The 22,295-nt window shown below is 47.1% G+C and overlaps 10 protein-coding genes across 10 annotated transcripts, besides 17 other annotated features; all 10 read left to right on the top strand.

Moving 5' to 3' along the window:
• Tc00.1047053503703.100 (hypothetical protein, conserved) lies at nt 1-1,567 on the top strand (the record flags this gene model as incomplete). Its single annotated transcript, XM_805480.1, has 1 exon — nt 1-1,567. A coding segment is annotated over one exon (1,567 nt), but the record flags the coding sequence as incomplete, so codon positions are not given.
• Nucleotides 1-3,271: a sequence feature (heterozygous, non-Esmeraldo-like haplotype).
• Nucleotides 1,591-1,622: a microsatellite.
• Nucleotides 1,978-2,001: a microsatellite.
• Nucleotides 2,124-3,416, top strand: Tc00.1047053503703.90 (hypothetical protein, conserved; the record flags this gene model as incomplete). The annotated part of the gene is made up of 1 exon (XM_805479.1): nt 2,124-3,416. The coding sequence occupies one exon, from the start codon at nt 2,124-2,126 to the stop codon at nt 3,414-3,416; it is 1,293 nt and encodes a 430-aa protein (XP_810572.1).
• Nucleotides 3,272-3,647: a sequence feature (areas merged during assembly that could not be assigned to a particular haplotype. This can correspond to areas where the two haplotypes were merged or to regions with more than two copies in the genome that were merged during assembly.).
• Nucleotides 3,648-22,295: a sequence feature (heterozygous, non-Esmeraldo-like haplotype).
• Nucleotides 3,722-3,742: a microsatellite.
• Nucleotides 3,871-3,917: a microsatellite.
• Nucleotides 4,649-5,860, top strand: Tc00.1047053503703.80 (hypothetical protein, conserved; the record flags this gene model as incomplete). The annotated part of the gene is made up of 1 exon (XM_805478.1): nt 4,649-5,860. One exon carries the CDS (start codon nt 4,649-4,651, stop codon nt 5,858-5,860), a length of 1,212 nt encoding a protein of 403 aa, XP_810571.1.
• Tc00.1047053503703.70 (hypothetical protein, conserved) lies at nt 6,104-8,728 on the top strand (the record flags this gene model as incomplete). The annotated part of the gene is made up of 1 exon (XM_805477.1): nt 6,104-8,728. One exon carries the CDS (start codon nt 6,104-6,106, stop codon nt 8,726-8,728), a length of 2,625 nt encoding a protein of 874 aa, XP_810570.1.
• Tc00.1047053503703.60 (uncharacterized protein) lies at nt 9,062-10,072 on the top strand (the record flags this gene model as incomplete). Its single annotated transcript, XM_805476.1, has 1 exon — nt 9,062-10,072. One exon carries the CDS (start codon nt 9,062-9,064, stop codon nt 10,070-10,072), a length of 1,011 nt encoding a protein of 336 aa, XP_810569.1.
• Nucleotides 11,130-11,161: a microsatellite.
• Nucleotides 11,202-11,227: a microsatellite.
• Nucleotides 11,260-14,124, top strand: Tc00.1047053503703.50 (copper-transporting ATPase-like protein, putative; the record flags this gene model as incomplete). Its single annotated transcript, XM_805475.1, has 1 exon — nt 11,260-14,124. One exon carries the CDS (start codon nt 11,260-11,262, stop codon nt 14,122-14,124), a length of 2,865 nt encoding a protein of 954 aa, XP_810568.1.
• Nucleotides 14,905-15,414, top strand: Tc00.1047053503703.40 (hypothetical protein, conserved; the record flags this gene model as incomplete). Its single annotated transcript, XM_805474.1, has 1 exon — nt 14,905-15,414. One exon carries the CDS (start codon nt 14,905-14,907, stop codon nt 15,412-15,414), a length of 510 nt encoding a protein of 169 aa, XP_810567.1.
• Nucleotides 15,484-15,506: a sequence feature (AT_rich).
• Tc00.1047053503703.30 (hypothetical protein, conserved) lies at nt 16,314-17,354 on the top strand (the record flags this gene model as incomplete). Its single annotated transcript, XM_805473.1, has 1 exon — nt 16,314-17,354. The coding sequence occupies one exon, from the start codon at nt 16,314-16,316 to the stop codon at nt 17,352-17,354; it is 1,041 nt and encodes a 346-aa protein (XP_810566.1).
• Nucleotides 17,714-17,788: a microsatellite.
• Nucleotides 18,312-18,347: a microsatellite.
• Nucleotides 18,891-18,912: a microsatellite.
• Nucleotides 19,083-19,103: a sequence feature (AT_rich).
• Tc00.1047053503703.20 (hypothetical protein, conserved) lies at nt 19,240-20,454 on the top strand (the record flags this gene model as incomplete). Its single annotated transcript, XM_805472.1, has 1 exon — nt 19,240-20,454. One exon carries the CDS (start codon nt 19,240-19,242, stop codon nt 20,452-20,454), a length of 1,215 nt encoding a protein of 404 aa, XP_810565.1.
• Nucleotides 20,591-20,630: a microsatellite.
• Nucleotides 20,680-20,716: a microsatellite.
• On the top strand, nt 20,729-21,865 carry Tc00.1047053503703.10 (hypothetical protein, conserved; the record flags this gene model as incomplete). The annotated part of the gene is made up of 1 exon (XM_805471.1): nt 20,729-21,865. One exon carries the CDS (start codon nt 20,729-20,731, stop codon nt 21,863-21,865), a length of 1,137 nt encoding a protein of 378 aa, XP_810564.1.
• Nucleotides 22,045-22,072: a sequence feature (AT_rich).

The following is a 22,295-nucleotide window of genomic DNA, read 5'->3' as shown; positions in this document are numbered from 1 at the left end:
TCACTTTGTACGGGAGGTGCAGCCGTACGTTGTGGAGCAATTGGAGCGTCATATGCTTTTCAAGAGTCCGGCTAACAAACCTCTACCGGAGGATAAAATTAACTCTGTTGTAGAGCGACTGTTTTCTCATGGTGTTGTGGTACAGCCGGATGAAGTCAAGAGGAGGCGATCGCAGAGCACATCACCCCCTTTTAAACCAAGAGTGAGTGTGAACTCGGAAAGAATCGTCGCGAAGCAACGCCAGGGTGGACAGGTTGTAGAAGACGTGGTGGAGCGGCTTCTTAAGCCACCAGTGTACTCTAACCGAACTGGAAATTTGCGTCGGCAACTTGAGGCAACACAGGAGAATGAGGAGTTGAAGCTGATGCGGTCGGAATACGTCCGAGGACTGCAGGAGTTGTTACAACGTGAGCGTCGACGATCGTTTATCGAGGCGAAATTTAATGTGCTTTCGAGTGCCATAAATAAGGAACGCCAGAGCCATGAGGGCTCGCAACGGACTCTCACCGAACACCGTGCAGAGGAACTTGTGAGGGCGGCTGTGATTATTTTGTCACCCGATGAGGCGGAAGAGTTGCGCAACATTATATTATCCAGCGGCGCAAGCAAACTGAACAAAGAGGGATTTATTGCTCTCTGTGAGAAGGCCGTGGAGGGGCTCTCCAATCCACATGCAAGTCCACTGGGTCGAGTGCCTCCCCCACGGATTCACGCGATGGAGGCCAATCTCACGGATGATGACAACGGCAGCTATGCAGGGGCACGAAAGAAGTTTCAACGTGGAGCTCTTTCACCGGAGGAACTTGAAGAAGTGAGGGCCCGACGAGTGGAACGGAAGCGGCAATTGGCGGAGGAGGAGAATCAGAAACGTCAGGCAATGATAGAGGAAGAAATGCGTCAATGCACATTCCGTCCGCCTCCCCCTAGGAAGGTGCCACGAGAGTGTCATGTGAACCACAAAGTGGATGTGAAAACGACTAAGGCAGACGAACTCCGTCGAGCTCACATTCAAAAAACCCTCGAAGGGGAAGAACATGCTGGAGGAGCCGCCGCCGCCCTGCCGACTGCTTCTGCACGAGAACTCTTTGGTGATGGCGGAAGCCACCCAAGGTTGCATCGGTCACAAAGTGCAAACACTCGCTCTCCCCGAGCGATGTCCACTCTTCATACAAAACCAGCATTTGTGGCGCCGGCAGAGGCATCATTTGAAGATAGGACGTTCTCGCCGAAGCGTAATAGATATGAAAAACCACGTCGAAGCCATACCGCCCATAGCGATGCTTTTTTGAGGAAAAAAGATTTTGCTGGCGTGCCTCTCAAAGATCGTTCATCTCGCAGGTCCGCCGCAGTCTCATCCGATCGAAGCTCTGAAGACGCCGCTGCTGCCGACATCACATCGCGAGGGATGAAGAAATGCGAGTCCGTTGCAGAGGCGACCACCGTATCTCCACGTTTGTATCGGGATGTCATTTCTGAGCATGCGGCTTTTGGCCGCGACGGAGCCCTCACCGAGTTTGGTCGAGAACTTATTTTAAGGCAACTCCGGGAGTATAGAAATAAGCGATAGTGTTTGCTGATTTATCATAACCTTTATTATTATTATTATTATTATTATTATTATTTGCTGTATGTATTTTCTTATTGTTATCATTTGTGTACCTTTCTGTGTGTGTGTGTGTGTGTCTATTTGGGCGGTCAATTATAAGTATGCATGGGACGAATCTCTTCTGTTTAATACATACCCTATAGAACAAAGTTGCCTGTGACCAATGTTGATTTGCGTAGTCCATGGCAGCGGGATCGCTGGGATGGGCAAATCCATTCTAATTGAATACGTCTCAAGCGAGGCGACATGAATACAATAAAAAAAAAAGGGGGGGGGGAGGGGGGGAATGAGATTTCGGTATCCAAGACGGGTGCGAGTGCGGGCGCGTTTACACATAAAGACGCCTTTCTTTTTGCGTGTGTGTGTGTGCGTGTTGTTGTTGTTGTCGTTGTTGTGTATTTATTTTCCTTTTCTCGCTCTTACTCTTTACGGTTGTTACTGACCAAAATTATCTTTCATATGAAGAAATTGTTTCATGAAGAAGAAGGCGGGTGGTTGCCGCAGGTTTTAGAATTCTATGCTGGACGGGGAGACTCTTCCAAGCGTTGGACAGTCCCAAGTGGGCAATGCGGGCTTGTCACCGGAACAACGTAAATATCACGTTATCAGTGCGCAGCTAGAGAGTATCATGGGTGAAGCATGCAAGGAGCCCCCGTCTGGTGCGAATTTTGTGTCGATCAAAAGACGTATCACTGCGCTGCAGTATGCCCTTGAAGAAGCGGAGCGAAGAATTTGTGAGAAGCAGCGTCTTGATGACATTTCAAGGAAGAGAAGGGTCCTTGATGTTTATTTGCGTCGGGCGAAGAAGGATGAGGAGCGGAGAGATGTGCTCGAGAAAGACGATGGGCGACGAAAACAACTGGTGTCTGAAATGCAAGAGGAAAAGCGCTTTTATTACAATCAAAAAAACAAGGAAGTGGGTGGACGGATAGAGAAGTACAAAAATTCCATTTTTGATGCACAGGCCGCAGTGATTGAACGGGCGGAAGCAGAGGGCGAGAAGAGGAACAGAATTCTCTCACGTCTGCAAGAGGAACGTGCACGAACTGCTTATGAGCATAAAGAGAAATCACGGAAGCGCATGGAACGCTGTCGTGAGGTTCTTAATCGCCGGAAGCAACAAGAGGAAGAAAGGAGACGTGAAAAACAAGCCGCATTTATTTCTCACATGAGGAAATTAGAACAGGACGAGGGAATTGACGCCATACTAAATAAAAGAAAAGACATACACTCCTTTTTGGCCCGTCGTCGCAACAGCAGCAGGGCTGGCACTGACGATGGCTTCATGGAGGCAGCAGCACCATCGAGGTATAAAACCCATGAGACGCTTTTGAGGGAATTGAAGGAAAAGGAGGAGCAGCATAAGGCACGGTATGAGGCAGAGCAAGCCTTCAGGCAGTACGAAATACAGCTTCGGGCCCATGCACGACAAAAGCGCATGGAGAGACAGAGACAAAATTACAGAGCTCAGCTTGAAAAGCGAATTCAGCGTAATGATGAAATAATTGAAATGGCACGCGAAAAGAAAAAACGGGGTGAGTTAGTAAAGGATGCTCGCGAGGCAAGAGAACAAGAAAATCTTAATGAAATTACACGCGATATAGAACAGCACCGTAACCGCGCAGAGAAGATGGCATACCGGCGCCACCAGGATGCCTTGGAGAAGAACTATTACAGGTGGAATGGTCGAGCACAGCGGGTCATTCTCCAATTGCAGGATGCCATCAGGGCGGATAAAGATAAAAATTGTGCGATGGATGAAAACGAAGTTTTTATGCCTACGGCGTTATGTTCATTTGATAATCTTTAACCAACCGCGGCGCTGGTGTAATTGCAAGCAGATGTATTGTTCTTATCCGTTCCCTCTTTCTCTCTTCATCTAGACCTTCTTTGGCTACATTGCTTTCTAGCACGACAATTCAGGGTGTGAGTTGTGCGTCAATATGATTTGTTTTGCCTATTTGAAGGAGACAGCATGTAGTATAACATGTACATATTGCCAATTGGAGCAGCGGGAGTGAAAGAAAAAAACAAAAATAACTATTTATTACTAAGAAAGGAAGTGAAAAAAGGAGAAATGATTGAAACTGCAAAGTTAAGCACCTTTTGTTACCGGTTGTTGTTGTTGTTGTTGTTTGTGTGTGTGTCTGTACTTATCTGTGTGATGGGGTGATGTTACTTCGCCGTGTTTAACTTTTCTGTTCATGTATTGCCTCATTTGATATGTGCTTCCAAAAATGCAGCAATGGCATGTAGCGAGCGCGTTTTTTTTTTTATTTTTTTGTTTGTTTGTTTCTTATTTATTTATTTACTATTTTCTGCTTTCTTACCCGCCCTCTTTCCACAGTCCTCCACGTGGAGAAGACTTTGTCGGTTGTGGGGCTCTTTTAATGAATGTCACCTTGCGAGTTTAAAAGGAGCCTGACTGTCTTGAAGTGCTTTTATTTATACGCTTCTTTAGTAGAGTATGCGCATTGGATAAATCGGCTGAACTGTGAAGAATGTCAGGCACATTGGACCCAACTGTAATCTTCTTTTATTGCTCCTTTCCCTTCTGTGAATGAGAGGACGCGGCCTTATGACAGATGCATATTACATTTAACGAGTTTACGCAAGGTGATCGCAAGATCCGTTCCCTTTTTCTTTTTCTTTTTCTTGTTGTTGAAGCCGGATAGACGACTAACCGGATGAGTTGCATCTAACATATTTTGAAGGGGAGAGGAGATGCATGTATGTGAACGTTGCTGCGGGAAAAGGGAAAAGAATGACAAGTGGCGCTTATTGGAAAGCCTTTTTTTTTTTTTTTTTGAGCACCTCTGCCGTATTTGTTTTCTGTGGATCGGGCGCCAATCCTCGAAGGACTGATTCTTTTTGGAAGTTCACTGACGTGCCCTTTTGATGGAAGGGTCATTTCTCTTTTTTTTTTGATTTATTGCTTGCCATCTTCTCGACGTGTGTACGAGGGGGAGAAGCGGCATTTGTGGGGATTTGAATATATATTTTTTTCTTTTTAGCATTACTCTGCGTTTCTAAGGGGGGGGAATGCAGAGCGTGAAGGATGTTGGGGTAACGCCACTGAGGCCGTTTTGTAGTACTCCACTGACACAGGTGCCGGATGTCGTGTTGATACCGCCCTTTTACGTCATTCTGCTGGCGAGTGTTTTGTGCTGTTTGTGGAACACGGCTTTTAATTATTTTATGTCCCGCCCTGGCAAACTTGCACACACAATTCGAAAGTGGGGGAGAATTTTACGGTTGACTCGTCGAACGAAAATATCCAATTTGCAGGAACCCAGCGGGATCCCACCGAGCTGTGGCGAAGCTTCCATTGAGACCGATGGACTTCTTGGCACGAGTATTTTTACTGGCGACAACTCCTACGACACATTTTTTATTCAACGTATGTCTGACACTGAGTTACAGGTGGAGGCTCCTCTCCAACCGCACGCCAACGTATTAAACAACGCTCTGCGTGACTCCCTTCGGTCTGTAAGAAAGGAGGCACAGCACATGGTGTTTGTGTACAACCCAAAATATATGATTGTAGCAACAGTAAAAAGCCTGATGATGCTGGTTGTGCTGCAGTATCACTTTGACTACAAGGGCGGGTGGGACCGCCTCGTTGTTTGCTCCGCTGCCAACTTGATGAGTGGGCTGTTGACTCCCGTCCTGGAGTACGGTGCGAGGTTGCTGCTGCCTTTAGACCTCGAGCGTGGGACGCGAGGGGTGATTGTGGAGCCGGAAGAGCCGGCAGACTCGGTGCTTATTGTGGAGGTGCTTGGTCACATTGGCAGGCTGGAGCTGGAGGATCTTGAAACGGTGCTGATTCAGGGAAGCACGTTCATTGTCTTTGGAGCTGCCCTTCTTCCTGCAGTGGTTGTTTTCTGTTTGGCTGGCGTTGCCTCCTTTCTCTGGCTTTTTTTGCCGGTGTGGACGCTTTACATGGTTGTGCGCCGCCTGTACTACGGGCACATTGGTGAGTTGGAGATGCAAAGGCCGTCATTAGGGCCGATGAATGTGTTTTTGACGCCGGCTGGTGAGTTTGCGAAGGCGGCGTTCCTAAAAGTCATGACGCTCTTTCTGCTTCAATGGACAGTGCAGTGCAGTTTCTTGCTTGGACTGCTGCTACTGCAGGGCGGGGGGTATGAAGAGGCTCTGCAACTTGAGGCCAGTCATCAGTTCTGGGGGTGCTACAATATCCCCGAGATGACGAGGTTTGAGTGGCTCTGCTTCGCAAGTCAAATACTTTTTTGAGTAAACCTATAAGCCAAGAACGCATTATTCACTTGTCCCTTGTATTTTATGGACGTTGTGTTTGTGTAAGGGGAGAAAACAACTACGTTGGGATTTATTTTTTTTTTTGTCTGGGTCGCGGGAAGATGAGTTTTTTATTCTTTTTTAATGTGTTATGTTTGCTGTTGGCTTTTTTTCAAAATGTTTTTCTTTTATTATTATTCTTCGCAGTCTGTAGGGGAAATCATTGACCACAAAACGTGGATGCTGCGAGCACGACGTTCTTTGCCTTTACTGCCAGGAAGCAGGGCGTGGCTTTTGCGCTTTTATTCCTCAACAAGAGAGCTTCGTCAACTGCAGTCACGTGAACGCCTTATTTTAGGCACTCACGGGGCTGGTGTGGTGCAGCATGCGTCGGTGTCGCAGCCCCTCTCCGTTAATTTCCAAAGCTCTGTGACTGTGGCGGCACCAGCAGCGGATTTGTTTCGCACGAAGGTGCATGAGGGAACTGGAACTAGTGGGAAGGATCCGTATTTGCGTACACTGCCCAACCAAGAGAGCAGAGAGCCAGAGTCCTCCGTTTCTCAAGCCCACATCACCGTGGCGCCAACGGTGGATGAGTGCAGCACACTTGACAGAAGATGGGAGAGTATGCAGTACTGGTTTAACGATCAACACCCGCGGCTCGTGATTTATTTGAGGCAACTGCAGGTGCAGGAAGTGCCGCCAATTTCTCCTGCAGCAGAATCTTTACTGTCGAAGTTTGAAGAGGTGGCGATACCAAAACTAGCCTTGGATGACACTGATCGACAGCGACTTACAAAACTTTGGGGAAATCTAACTGAAGAAGTCAAGACATTGCGGTTGCGTTATGTTTTTGATCGCCTTACTTTTGAATCTAAACTTTCTCAACTTTGTAAAGAGGCCTTAGAACAGATGCATGCCATGTCTTTGAGCGGAACGGAGGGCTCTTTGGCGGTTGAAGCGTTACGACGCCTAACAATTTTGGAACGCAATGATTACATTCAAAAACATCTGATTGATGTTACGAGTAATGGGGCCTATCTTGGTTTTGGCGATGCCGTGTGGCGAGTCTTTTTCTCTGCTGTGGAGGCTCACAAAGCAGTTCTTTTTGGTGAAGGCACACCAGACACGATTCGTTTCGCCTGGGAGTCGATTTTGCAACAAGATGTGGTTCGAGTTCCCGATGTGACGGCTCCAGTTGCACTCTTCTTAACACTTGTCTGTATCCATGAGGGTAACAGGCTTGCGTCTGTTGAATGGAGGGAGTCTTCATCAAGCTTGGATGAGGGAATTTGCTCTTACGACAACAAACAGCAGAGCCCCCTTCTGGCACTTCTTAATCCCGTCGTGAAGCGTCGTTTTGTCACCAAAATGGTGGAATCTTTGCTACGGAGCCATTCCTCGAACGAGTTTTCCAAACTTTTGCGTAAAAATGGGTTGCATGACCTCAGTCGTGATGTCGCCCTCTGTGAGGCCTTGAATAGCAGTCAGGGAATTCTTGAAGATGACGTTGCGGAGTTGGTTTCTCGCTTTGAGAGTACAGGCGAAGTGAAAACTCTACTCTCTTCTCTCATTGGCGGAAAGGACGCCGCTGTGCGTGAGACTGTGGCCAAAATCCTGGGTATCCCCTTGGCCACGACTGTGGATTGGGATGCCATGATGCAAAGCGTAGATTGGACAAACAACTGGCGGCGACTGGCGACAAAACTTCTTTGTGACCAAACTCTGCTGGTCTCTATTCATAAATTGGTGAAGAACGCAATTGGCGCCAAAGGCATTTCAAGACATTTGTTCTCAGAGGAGTATGCGGATCAGCTTCAAAGCATCATTGCCATACGTGAGGAGAGAGAACTCAACCGCAAACTCAAAATTGATCGTATTGTGAGGGAACTCTCTTCTTATCAGAGGGTGGATCAGTCCTGTGAAATGCTTCGTCAACTCGGTGTTGACATGAAGGAGTTGGATCAGGCGGCGTTATCGATACGACAAGAAGGCCTTGTGAAGAGACCTTCTGTAGATGAGAACGTGATCTCACGTGCTCTTGAGGCAGTCGGTAACCGTCATCCAAACTGGGTGCGGGCAGGTGTTATTGCACCAGCGGCCATAAAAGACTCTATAGGGGCATTAAAGGCCATGTTATTCATTTTTATACGTCTTTCATATGTTCCTCAAACGGGCCTGGCCGCAATGGCGCAACGTTTTCGGCGTCGCATAGGCCCTATTGGGGTGGAGCCTTTCCAGTTTAATATCCCCACTGAAGTCGGTTTTGTTGAGCATTACAACAATTTAGAGTATAAACGATATGATTGGCAGGGTTGGTACCAACGGATGGTGGATGTGCATAACCGGAACATTTCCCTTCGCTGCCGCGTCAGTGATCTCAAACGACTGGATGCCAATGGTGTACCTTTTGTGGACATGCAGACAGAACGTCGTCTGCGGATTCTTGCGGAGGGACGTGTTGGCATGGGGGTGTTAATGCTCGACTCAGACAAGTATGAAGATCAAAAGGATAACATGACCTTTGGCTTGATCAAGTTGTCCGAACTCTTGTCGGATGCACGGAAGGCACAATTGGGCGAAGAATATTGGCCCTCCGTCGAGATGAAGGTGCGAAAACCAAGTGGGCAGAGTAGGGCACATTACTCCCTCATCGACTACGATCGTATTGAGAAGAAAAGCAGGGAACTGTACGAGAAGTACCGTGATGCAAAGAAGAAGAGTCTGTTTGTCACACCAATGGACTTGTGGCTGGAGGTGAGGGGAATGCAAGTAAGAAAAGCCTCAGAGGGCGCCGATGCGGACGGCTACACGGTGGACATCTTACAGGATGCACTGAGCAGCGAAGACAACGAAAAAAACTAAGCCTTCAGTTTGAGGGAAGAAGATGTCGTCGGTCGGGAGGTGAGAAATTGAAGTAAAAGAAAAAGAAAAAAGAGAGAACATGACGTCAGACATTATGATGTGAACGGATGGGTGTGCGTGATGCCGTCATTTCCACTTCTGTTCACCATCAATGAAACAACAGTGAGCCTCACTGCCATGATTCGTGCAGCCTTTCTTCCTTTTTTTTTTGTGTGTGTGGGTGCGTATTTATCTATTTATTTATTATCATCTCTTAGCAGTGCGAAGGAATAGCGAAGACACCAGGCTCCCTAGAATTGCGTGGGTCTCGTCACGTGTGAATATGAAAAACACATGGCCCAATATGAATCACGGTGTAAGAGGAACGACGACACTTTGATGTCCCAAACTAATTTTATCGACCACCCTCCCTTTGGTGCTGCGCAGACCTTGGAGCGAGGGCGCGCTGCTGAACCGTCACTTGGAGTGCCACGGAGACTGCCCCATGAGTTGTGGGAACAACAGTTAACTGCTCATCTCCTCCGTCTGAAGGAACTTCAACTTGAGCGAATTTCTCTTGTGGAGAAGAGCTCGCAGTGCCTCCTAAGAGAGAAGTGGATGCGCATTGCCACGCAAAAACTCAGGGAAGCGACCTCACGCACCACCGCATTACGGCACAGGCTTCAACAATTGCTGACAGAAGGAACACCTGCATGCACCGAGGAAGGTGCACTTCAGACAAACCACTTTTCCTCTTTCCATTGCCTCCCGCCGGTGGACATTACTGCGCTGTGTTCACTTATAGTCTCATGCTCCGCAAACGTGGAGGTTTTGACCAGCCGACTTCAGAGAGTGATGGGGACCATTTCTGAGGGTGAAGCCTCCAATTCCCTTTTTTCTCTCTCTTCTTCCTTGATGCAAATCTTGCCGCGTTGGATTCAGTATAATTACATCTCCGTGTTCTTCTCGCGTTATCTGCAAATGGCTTTCACTCTTGCGGCATTGCAGCTTCAACGTTCCGTTGATGAAAAAATAAAGGAATATAATTTACAAGAGAAGCAGGAAGTTCAACATCGACGAGAGGAGCGTCAGCGCGCACGGGAAGCACGACGCATGCAGTTAATTAGAGCCAAAGAACGTCTTGAAAGAACAGAAAAGCATGCATTTGAAATACGCAAACGCATCTTTCTTCTGCATGAATGGATCACAGGGAAACGACGCTTGCCGACTGGACAACTACTAAACCCCGTCATGTGCACTGAAGTACTGTATCGCATACGGGCAGACCTGGCCATGGGGGAAATGGACTTTCTCCTACAACTAACGGCTGACAATGGACGAGCACTAATCCACACGGCAGCATAAAAGCTCCCTGTGCCATATTCTTTTTCACCCAGATGCAATAAAAATATGAAAACAAGACAGATGTCTACAAATACTCCGTGATGTAACAAAACTAATATTACTTTTAGCCGTGCACAAAAAAAAAAAAAAAACTCTGCGGATAAAGAAAATGAATGCATTAACACTCTTTTCTTTTATTTGCAACTCAAAAATATCAGTATGGAAAGTACTACACAAAAGAATGTCTCCCACAGCTGTCAGGATGAACAACGCCTAAGAGGCGCAGCACGGGGTTGAGTAGCGTTGCGCGGAGAGCGCCCGGCTGATGGCCATTCACTTGGGCATGGTGCCCTCCAGTGCAACGGTGGACCAGCTGCGCATCGCGGTGCGCGGTGCAGCGGAGCCTGAATCGATCACCCCAGTGTCGCTGGTGGTGGACGACGGTGTGCTCTCCAACACCACATTTGTCGGCGAGTTTCATGCAATCTCGGAGGATGCTGACGGCTTCCCCTACCCCGATTATACTTTGGAGCGAAAGTTCTGTCTTTTCTCTTCATGCGTCTTCTGGTGGTCGTACTTAAGGATGATACATTGCTCGTTGAGTGGCCGGGAATGGATAGGATTGTTTTCTCTTTTGTTGTTGTTGTTGGTTGTTTATTTTGCCAATTCTTTATATTCTATTTATTTCATTAAATTTGCTTATGACTTCTTTGGTAGGGGCCTGATGTTACGCGTGGAGAAATTTCCTTCAGCTTCTGGGTTTTGGTTTTGGCTTGTCTTTGGGCGTACGTCGCCGTGCCTTCCGTGCGTTCGGCTCGTTCCGCAGTGCTGGGAGACACGCAGCTGGATGCAACTGAAAATATCTTTTTGTTAGTGTTTTTTATGTGGACATTTTTTCCTTTTTTCTTTTGGGGCACATGTTAGCCACGTAATATTGACTTGGAGCGGTTTACGTGGAGCATGCGGGGTTGATGTTTTGTTGGGTTTTGTTTCGGGTACAAGGCTGGACTGCTTTTCTTATTCCCGTTTTTTTTTTCTTTGTACTTATGCGTTGGGCTTTTGATGCGCTCTTTCATCCTTTTTCTCTTTTTTTTTTTTTTTTTTTTTTTTGTGGTAGCCGCTTAGTTCTCTTCTAGTTTCAGTTTAAGTAATTTATTTATTTATTTATTTATTTATCATTTTTGCGTGTGTTTTTGTGCGAAATACTCATGACACCCGTAAGTCACGAGACGACTGGCGGTTCTGGCGGTGTGCGGCTGTACGAGTTTCGTGTTGATGCAACATCCCCTCGTCCCTCCCAGGATGTGCTTGAAAAGGCTTTGTTTGCGATTACTGGCGTCACCGTGATCAGCGTTTCCATCCGGTCTGAAGATGACACGATTGTCGTGAAGACCCTGTGGACCGCTGAGAGGCTGGAGCGGCTTTTTCACGGGGTAATCTCTTCACTCGGCTATGTCGTTGCTTATGACGTCCCTGTGGAGAGCCGATTTCTTATTGAAGGAATGCCATACTTGAATCATGCTTTGCGCGTTGAATCTCACCTGAGAAGCCTGCGTGGTGTGGAGAGGGCAGCGGTCAACTTTGCGACTATGACTGCAACTGTTGTCCATAATCCTAAGGGGGTGACTGCTACGGATCTAATGAATGAAATAGGCATAATGGGATACTCTGCGACGTTGCAGGGATCAACAGGTTGCGCTATTCGGCCTCCAACAGGCACTGCGGGCTGCATTAGGCGGAAACTAGTTGTCAGTGGCATGTCATGTGCATCATGTGCGGCGCAAATTGGATCGCGGGTCCGGCGGTTAGATGGCGTGACTGACTGCGTTGTCAACTTTTCTACGGGGATTTGCCTGGTGACGTTGGATCGTGAGGATGCACTTCAGCGTGTCGAGGAAGCAATTACTTCTATGGGATATACAGTTTCAGTATCGCCGCCGAGGAACCCCACAGCTGCAGTTTTTCTCAATGAAACGAAAGCGGCCTTGGAGAGGACAAGAGAAATTGAAGAGCAGAAGAGGCGGTTTTTGGGTGCTGCGGTGCTGGCAACGCCTTTGGCGTTGCTTATGTTTTTGATGGCAACAACAAATGTGTTTGATGACAGCAGAACGATGGTTTTTGTTGATTTTGTTCAGATGGGCTTATCGACACCGATTGTGTTTTATTACGGTTCGGTGTTTTTCATCCACGCATGGCAAGGTCTGAGGCACGGAATGTTAACGATGGATACGCTTGTTGCCATTGGGGCTGGTTGCTCTTATTTGTATTCGCTGGGTGCGTGTATTGTGATGGTTGTGGCAAAATACCAAATAGCCACTTATTTTGATGCTGCAGGTATGCTTCTTGCATTTATGTTGCTGGGACGTTTTCTGGAAGCGCGCGCGAGGCGCAGTACGAGTGATGCTCTCATCAGTTTAATGAACTTGGTGCCGCCCGTTTCTATTGTTGTCACCGCGCAAGGTGACATTACAATGCCTTCGTCTCTGCTTGAAAAGGGAATGCGTGTTCGTGTGTTGGCCGGAGACCGATTTCCAGTAGACGGTATTGTTGTGGAAGGAATGTCGGATGTGGATGAACAGATGGTGACAGGTGAAGCGATAACGAAGGCAGTGAAGGTGGACTCCGCAGTGATTGGTGGGACAACAAACATCACTGCAATGCTTGTAGTTGAGGCAACCAAAATTGGCGAAGAGACCATGTTGTCTCAGATTTTGCGCCTTGTACAAGAGGCACAGAACACTAAACCCGAAATTCAACGAATTGCCGATCAAATAGCCGCCTACTTTGTGCCTTTTGTTGTAATGTTTTCAGTGGGTGTATTTTTTACTTGGTTGCTTCTAGGAGCCTTTGACATGTACCCGCCAGAGTGGCGCGGCCAGAACGAGACTATTTTAATGTTTGCATTTGATTTTTTTATTTCTTCTGTTGTGGCTGCGTGTCCCTGTGCCCTGGGGCTTGCGACGCCCACTGCCATCATGGTGGGTACCGGTGTCGGTGCGAAGAACGGCATTCTGGTGAAGTCCGGAAAATCGCTTGAGGTTGTGCGCCAGTCGCGCTGCATTGTCTTTGACAAGACGGGGACCATTACCTTTGGAAAGTTGGAGGTGGTCTTTAAGAAGTGCTGGGGCGACAACGTCGAGGAGGTAATGAAAGTTGTTGGATTTGTGGAGCTACTCTCCAACCACCCTGTGGCGAAGGCTGTGGCCGACGGGATTCTTTTGGCGAGCCCGGCGTCCACGTACGACGTGGTTTTTTCTAAAGTAAAAGGTGGTCTTGGTACTGAGGCCGTCGTTCGTTGCAGATCTCAGAATAACGAACTCAGGGTGCACGTCGGCAATCTTGCCATGATGCGAGAGGGTAATATTCATGTTCCCCCGGAAATCGAACAGGCTGTGCGGCAGCAAAACAACATGGGCAGAACCACAGTTGTCGGAGCCGTGAATGGCGTCGCGCGGCTTTTGGTTGCACTTGCGGATGAACCCAAAGAAGAGGCTGCTGGAGTCGTGCGCTTCTTGCACCGACAGGGATTCCGGGTTCTCATGGTCACAGGGGACAACGAGGGTGTTGCGGCACATGTGGCAAGTGCGGTTGGCATCCAAAATGAAAACCTTTACGCCGAAGCTCTTCCCACAACTAAGGCCAGCATCGTCCGACAACTTCAATCCGAGGGCGATTGTGTCATTTTTGTTGGTGACGGAATCAATGATAGTCCGGCGCTGGCGCAGGCAGACGTTGGTATAGCTCTGGGCGCCGGAACTCAAATAGCTATTGAGGCTGCGGACGCGGTACTTATAAGCAATAGCTTAGTTGACATCCTAAACCTGCGGGCTCTTTCCATCGCCACGGTCAAACGGGTATACGGCAACTTTTTCTGGGCCTTTGGCTACAATCTATGTATGCTTCCTCTTGCAAGTGGGATGCTCTATCCTTTTGTTCATTTTAAGCTATCCCCCATTTTAGCTGCTGCGGCCATGGTTTTTTCTAGCATAAGTGTCCTTTTGTCTAGTCTTTCAATCAGGTGGTTTGCGCCTTACGAGACAAGAATGAATATTGGACTCCCCCCCAAATGGTAAAAAAAAAAAAAAAAAGCAAAATAAATCGATAAATAAATTGATTTTGTTTGATCGCTAACTACACTTATATTACGTCCTTAAGATATTACTGTACAGGAAGAAAATATGATTTTTCTTTCTTTTGAAACACAGACATCTATTGGTCCATTGCATTTTAACGGTATTTGTAGAGGCAAGACCTACACGAAATACACAAAGTACTACACAAAAGAATGTCTCCCACAGCTGTCAGGATGAACAACGCCTAAGAGGCGCAGCACGGGCTTGAGTAGCGTTGCGCGGAGAGCGCCCGGCTGATGGCCATTCACTTGGGCATGGTGCCCTCCAGTGCAACGGTGGACCAGCTGCGCATCGCGGTGCGCGGTGCGGCGGAGCCTGAATCGATCACCCCAGTGTCGCTGGTGGTGGACGACGGTGAGCTCTCCAACACCACATTTGTCGGCGAGTTTCATGCAATCTCGGAGGATGCTGACGGCTTCCCCTACCCCGATTATACTTTGGAGCGAAAGTTCTGTCTTTTCTCTTCATGCGTCTTCTGGTGGTCGTACTTAAGGATGATACATTGCTCGTTGAGTGGCCGGGAATGGATAGGATTGTTTTCTCTTTTGTTGTTGTTGTTGGTTGTTTATTTTGGATATCAGTCTATTTTCCGTTGTTGTTATTTTTGGCGCTCTGTTTCATCTTTTTTATTCTTTTTTTTTTTGCTTGTAAGAGTGTTTTGCTGAACTCATTTTTTTTTTTCGTGTATTCGTGTGTTAGAGGGTTGTGGAGTTTTCAATTATGACGAAATACGAACTGAAGCTGCAGTATTTTGACGAGTGGATGATGCGATGGAGGAAGTTTCAGACGGATTCGGATTGGACAATTGAGAAGAATCGCCAGTGGTGGCGTAAGTGCAATATGGCGCTCTCTGCCGTGTTGTTTGGTTCACTGGTGGTGTACACTTCGGGGACGGCCACGCTGAAGCGCCAGTATGGTCTCCCCCACTTTTTTGATGTTGGCATTGATGGTCAGATCAAACAAGCGGTCCTTCAGACTTTGACCTCTCGTTGGCGCTACACTCCGCAAGGTTATGGCCGCGTGTTGCTGACGGGGATTCCCACATATACGCTTTTTGTTCTTCTCGAGCATTATCAGGAGAGGCGACGCATGCATCTGTATGTTGCCCAGAACACTGTGTTTGGGGAACAGATGCGTCGTTTTTTGAATACTGGGAAAATTGAAGAATATCTTGCGGTGAACATTAAGGGATCTCTGCCTCCTTCTCAGCGAAGTATTTACGCCTATTAAGGAATATAAGATGTCCGCAGTGGCTGTGGGCGTTATGGATAACAGGGTGGGCAATTGGTGAAAACAACGTTTATATATATATATATATATTAGCGACGTCGGTGGTGGGGATGTGTATCAGCAGCTGCAGTCTTGTTTAGATGCGCGACTGTAGGTGTGGATAGGTGAATTGGTGTGGCGTAGTTGTTTTTTTTACCTTGGGGCCCTTTTGTTGTCGTTGTTGTTGCAATGTGTTTGTCTTTTTTTCTTGACGTGCTTGCAGGTCTGAGTCGAGTGGGCGAACCTTCAGAACCTTGCGCATGGTTTGTGTCTCTGACGAGTTTGTGAACGGCGTGTCAATGGAAAAGATGTAAGGAACTAGGAGTAGTGGACGAGAGGCCATTCACCTCTTGTTGAATTTCTTTTCGTTTTTGTTTGTAGGAATTGTGTCCAAATCTTAATGTTCTGTTCGCTTTTGTCAATGCTGGCTCCTGTGATGGGAGAAGTCTCATCCGGCATCAGTGCATGTCTTCTGTAATGACTGCTGTTGCCATTTCAGGTAAAATTTATTTCTGTTCTTGTAATTCTCCGTTTTTTTTTCTTTTTTTCCTTTCGGCAGCGAGATTGCAGCGTGTAAGGGGCATTCGAGTGAGGCGGGAGAGAACACGAAAGGAGAGGAGGAAAAGGTTGCTTGACAGCACGTTGCCACACAATCTTTTTTATCATTCTTTTAGGTAAGCAGGAAAGACAAGAACAAAAAAAAGGGTGGGGTGTCTGCACATCCGCAAAGAAGACTGCGGTGTGCGACCAGCCGTAAATTACGTGGGGTCTCTGAAGGATTGTGCCATCTCCCAGGCAAATCTCAAGTGTGTTGTCAGCAGGGGACAAAGGTGAGGGCTGTGAAGCGTGGGTACTCTGCCATGGCGCAGCAAGGAGGTAACATTAGGCGTGGAGGCTCTCGTAGTAACGTACATCCTGCCTATGGGGCAATGGGGCAAACGGAGAAGTTTACTAGGGATGACTCCACGGAGACTTTTGAAGGATGCAATATCCAAGTGCAGGTTAGGACTCGTGAGAACGGTCGACGTTCTCCTCTTGTAGCAACGCCTAATCACCTATCGCAAAAGTCCTCTGCAGTGCCACTGAATTCATACGGCAGCGAAGAGAATAGCCCTCCTATTGCTACTCCCATTGCATTTCGAGGGCCCCAGGAATTTCCTGCTGTGTTCAATCCACAGGCTCTACTGCAAGAGCCACTACCATCTACAGTTGTTCATCGTGGACTTTATGGTAAGTGTCGTTTCATTTTGTTCCCTTTGCTTTCGGTGTTTGAATTTGTACCACCCCCACCAGCGGGGAAGAGTTTTCCCCTCTTTGTTGGCCAAGTGCGTTTTGAGACAACGCCTGCAGAGCTGATTTGGCTTTTTCGTCGTACATCTGGCGCATGCGCCATTACCGTTGAAGGGCGAGGAAATGGTTGCTTTATTGTACACTTACAAAGTGAGTCCGAACGGTCTTTGGTGCGTCAATTGCACAGACGCGTTTTATTTGACATTGGCGGAGTATGGTTTGCCCGATCTTCTGAGGAAGTCGATAGCCTTTGTGAATATGTGGCGCTTAATGGGCCGTATCTCTCCAAACAGGCAAAGCTGCCGCGTGACTCGATGGTCGTTGAGGACATCAAAGTGGACTTGAAAGATATGGCATTTTGTCATCCCTGTCACTACTCTCAGGAGGCAGTGGCCCAGTCGTTTTGGAGCGGTAGTGGTGTTGCGTGGGATCCTTCAAATAGCCGAAGAGAGACACCCACAAAAACGCCATACTGCTCGCCGCCGACATCCCCACTGGCGGCGTCATTAAAAATGCCGTACTCAAACATGAGACCACAAGATGTTTATCAGACATGCACCCCACCGAACTCGTTAAGAAGGGGCATTGAGGGCGCTCGTACGGAGCTGTGATGAGCGTGGGGTGGATGGATGAGCTGAAAGGGGGGTGGGGGATAGTGTGGGCAATTAATAAGCAAAATAAAAATCAAATAAGGTAAAAAAAAAAAAAAAAGAGGGAGAGAGATAGAAAAGGGCCCCACACGGGTCTTTTGGAAGACAAATATGTGCGGTTTATTTTTATTTTTTGGTTGTCTTTGCTTGTTTGCATTTGTTGCTGTTGTTTTTGGTGGATGGGGAGGGGGGAGTTGATTTGTGTCGCGGGTACCAAATGATGTTCTTTTTGGATTTGAGTTTTCCTCCCAGTTGTGCCCGTGTGCACCATCATCCGAGGCCAAGAAGCGACAGGGGAGTAAATGTTTAGAGGGTGGGGGATAGAAACCAAAGGAAAAGAAATCAACAACAACAACAAAAATAATAATAATAATAACTAAATAACAATAGTAGCACGCGTCAGTTTATGAAGTAATACGCAAGGCTCCAATGAGGCAAAAAGAGGCTTTAAAAGACCAAAAGATGGGAAGGACGGTATTCTCTTTTGGCATTTCAGAGAATAATACAAAATGAAAGGAGCTCACGGAAACAAATGACGCACGACAAGAAAAGAAAACGTCTTTGAAGGAGAATTAAAAAATAGAAACTCCCTGGAAGAGGGTGGTGGTAAATCCCCGTTTTTTTTATTGGTTTTGTTTGATTATTCCTTTGCGGTTGGGAAGGGAAGGGATATGTTTCATGACGTCAAATCGATTTGATGATGACGGTTACAAATACTTTGCTGTAATGGCTGCTGCTGACGGCCTTGATCGGGGCGCGGGTGCAAATATGGGTTGGCTTTCTCTATTTCTCACTGTATTTGTGCCGATGGGGTGGGAATGATCCGGATGATGGCAGGGAGGTGGGGTGGATGAGTTTGTTGTTGTTGTTGTTTTGAATTTATTTTCATGTACACACTTGTGTCTGTCTCTCTCTCTCTGTGTCTGTGTGTGTGTGTGTGTGTGTGTGTGTGTGCCATCATCTCCCCGCCCTCTCTTCTTCTGCTCCACGCGATGTACGTTCGGCTGCGCAGGGAAGTGGTGATAATAGGGAGAAGGAAATGCTGGTACTGTGGCGTTCTTGCTCAAACAAATACGACGGAGAAGAAGCTCCTACACACCAAGAAGGAGGGGAGGGGAAAAAAGGGGGGAAAGGGCAGATGGGTGGACCTTTTCTCACACTTTGGTAGTAAAAACGATGGATAAAACGAGAGGAAAAATATTATGCCGGGGCGTTTATTTTTGCTGCTGCTCACATTTTCTTTCTTTTTTTTGTGTGTTTTGTTTTGTTTTTGAATCCTGTCACTCACCTTTGTTTTTGCCGTAATTTTTATCCTCTCATTCCCATGAGTGTATGATCCAATCCACGTATTGCTGCTGTTTATTTCTTGAAATGAAGGCGGTGGAAACGCATGTGCATAGGTGTGGTTGCATTTTTCTTTTTTCATTTGTTTTACCCCACGAGGGCCAGTTGCTTCGGGATATTTATCAATGAAATACTCGGAGAGTGTGGGAAAAGGAGAGAGAGAGAGAGAGAGAGAAGCACTGCATTTTTTGTTTTTCTTCTTTTGTTGATATTGTTTCTCCAAGCATAAAAGTATGCACCCCTTTTTTTATGTGTGTATGCAACGGATACATGCATACATGGGGGAATCGAATACACAAGCGGAATGATTTGTTTCTTTACATGTGTTGCGAACGCATTTCTCGCTTTATTTATTTATTTTTTTTTGTGTGTGTGTATGATTTAGCTGGGAGTTTTGTAATGACACGAAACTGAGGGCGGAGAATAGGCACACAAACAAAAGCACAGAAAAACAAAAACGGAATACTGAAACTTAAAGAGGAAAGAAAAGAAGAACAGATGTATGATGGTGGTTTCGGCTTACTCGAATGCATCTATTTGCCATGCGGAAGCACTGCGGCTTCTTGTAACGGCTATCTTCCCGAGTGCATCCATCGTCTTCTCTATCCCGAAAGGGTCTCAGATGTACGCAGGAGGAGCCGTGGTGGAGGGTGCGCTCTTTGAAAAACTCCATCAAAAACTTTTGCGGGCTGAACCATCCTCAGACGTTGCAGAAGAATACTGCGACCAGAAAAGACGACCGTCGGAAGATTTGCCCGTGTCGCCGCACGGTGGATGCCTGCAGGCACGGAACGGCCCTCTTTCCACGCCGTGCTCCCCAGATGTTGCGGATGTGTGGAGAACGCTTTATCTTAAGTGGCCTCCACAACCGGTTGCAGGCCGTCCGTTATGGCGCTACGATTCGGAGGAGTCATCTTTGCCTGGAATGCCGTGCTGGACACCCCACGCCGTGGCTTACATTGGTGGCTTTGAGGCTCCTGATCTCCGTCAAGTTGTTGCGCCACAGCTGTTTGCCCAGGTGCCACCCTTTTCCAGCGACACGGAGGTGGACCGAACCTTTGGAGGTAGAACGTTTGACTACAGGAGGCAGAAGGTTCCGAAATTTGCGTCCAGGGTGCTGGACAGAGAGTTTCTGTTGCGGGAAAAAGGGTGCGCAATACACGAGCCCGACTTATTGGAGATGGCATTGCCCGTGACGTTCCCGTCCAACAGTAGTCTCAAAGAAAATTCCACTGAGACGCGGCGTGTACGCACATTTGTTTCTTTTGCTGGATCTGAACCGAATCTACGCGCGCTTCAGGTGGCAGTGGATCCAATGCATCGACGAGCATTGCGTCCAGCCTTTGGTTACTCCATTGCCACACTAAAGTTTGCTCTTCCCCCTCCTCTTGTGAACGCCACTCGGCTTCTTCGACAATGGAATGAGTCATGGTCGCCAACGCCTCTCAGCACCGCATTCTGGCTTTCCGCAGTGGGACACGCGGTAGAACGACGTTTGCCAATGGACAAAACAGCGGCTTTTATTCTTCATGAAAATGCCTGTAGCCTGGCGGAGGCGTCCAAGTCGATTGCCTTCCTTACAGCCTCGCTTGTTAGCAGTAGTCCTCAGGAGTGCTGGAATAATTTTTTCTTGCCCGTGGAGCGGTTTGAGGCGGAGCGCGGCGTGCGGGAACTGATGGACACAATCAATCTCTTGCCAGTTGGGCAGCTGCAATAATCACGACGTGTGTGTTTCTCTTCTGTCCCTGATACATGTGGTTGATTCTTGATTGTAACATTTGTTCTAACGGTCATATGTGTGTTTATTGATGTTGGGTGACATTTGGTGGTGATTGAATGCCATCTCCATCTCCTTTTCTTTTCTTCTTTTTTTTTTTTTTTTTTTTTTTTTTTAAGGGAGAACGGAATCTTCTGCATTGATTTTATTCTGTGGAGAGGAGGGATAATAACACTAACAATATTAATAATAATAGTATTAAAACTGCGCAAATATGTTGTTTCAGATTGTAAGTAACGTTGCAGACAAGGTGGATCTTTTCATTGAGGATGAAATGACTGTTGGTGAGGTGCGTGTGTTAATCGGACAAATGATTGACGCCGATGAAAAGACGATTCGTCTTACATTTCAGGGCCATGTGCTGGAGGACGACAAGGCCACATGGGAATTGATATTAAGGATGTATCCTTTAGCTGAAGACACCCCGCGCAAACTCTTTGCGCATGTCTCAGAAAGGCTGAGGACCGGATCGGCGAGCATGGAGGCGCTGCGAGCGGCGTTAGTGTCGGCGTCGGGTCAAGAAGACGAAAAAGCCGCGCGAGTACAAGCCAGACTTATGGAGCCCGTTATTGACCTCATGGTGAAGGACCCATCCATGCTTGAAATGATGTTGTCTTCGCATCCAGGATTGAAACAAATGTTGGAAAAACACCCCGAACTGAAGAGTCATGTCTGTGACCCAGAGACTCTAAAGACTTTGATGATGTCACAAATTGATCCCGATCAGCGGCGCTCCTTGAATCGAGGAATGGGATTGCAACTTGCTCAGCTTAGTGCGTTGCCCGGAGGCGAACAACTTTTTGAACACCTGACTTCCGAATATCTGAATGACATGGCTGCCCTTACGGAAACCAATGTCTCTAGTTCTTCGGATAACGTCGATGAGGCACAGGCACGTCCTGATCCAACCAAAGAGGCAAACAGCGAGGCTTTGCCAAATCCCTGGGAAAGGCAATCGTCCAGTTTGCAGGGCGCATCAGGGTTAAACTCAATGAATGGAAACACAAATAATTTGTTTAGTGCATTTGGCGGACTTGGAGCTTTTGGAGGTTCGATGCCTTTTGCTGGGCTACCCGGTAATATTGCATCATTGGGTCACACGAATCCCGTGACCGCGGCTTCCTTTTTGCCTCCACGGATGCTGCCTTCTTCTCATGAAGGAAACCATGTGCCAACTACGGATCCTACCCACACAAGGGAGGCATCGGCAAATACTGGAGAGTGGGCGTCACAGTTAGCAACATTAAGGGAAATGGGATTTGATAATGAGGCACTGTGTTTAGAAGCCTTGCGTGCGTCAAATGGAGATATTGATGGGGCTGTTAACTACATTGCTGATAAGGATAAATGAGCGTTGGATCCTTCACAGGCCACAAAGAAGTAGTGATATTCATCTTCCTTGGAATAACAATTTTAGGATATATACATGTATATTCTATCAGGGAGGTGGGTAGATATTTTCTCCACATTTGCACGAAAGCTTGGATTTTTTTAGGGCCTTTTTGTTGTTGTTGTTATTTTTGAGGCATGTAATAATTTATTATTATTATTTATTATTGCGGTTACGTTTACGTTTTTTTCTTCTTGTGTTTCTACATGAGAATGTGTGCTTTTCCTTCTGTGGTTGTGTCTTTCTGCGTGAATGTCTGTTGATGACGTTGTTGTTTCTTTTTGTGTGTGTGTTTCCTTGATTTTAATTATTCAGGCGATTTAAATGTCTGTGCGAAATAACGGACGGAATAAACTTTTTTTTTCTTTTTTTTTTTTACCCCCCCCCCCCC

This window comes from Trypanosoma cruzi, genomic scaffold (genome assembly GCF_000209065.1).
Source record: "Trypanosoma cruzi strain CL Brener 1047053516881 genomic scaffold, whole genome shotgun sequence".
NCBI classification, from domain to species: domain Eukaryota; phylum Euglenozoa; class Kinetoplastea; order Trypanosomatida; family Trypanosomatidae; genus Trypanosoma; species Trypanosoma cruzi.
This window is presented reverse-complemented; position numbering and strand designations above follow the sequence as displayed.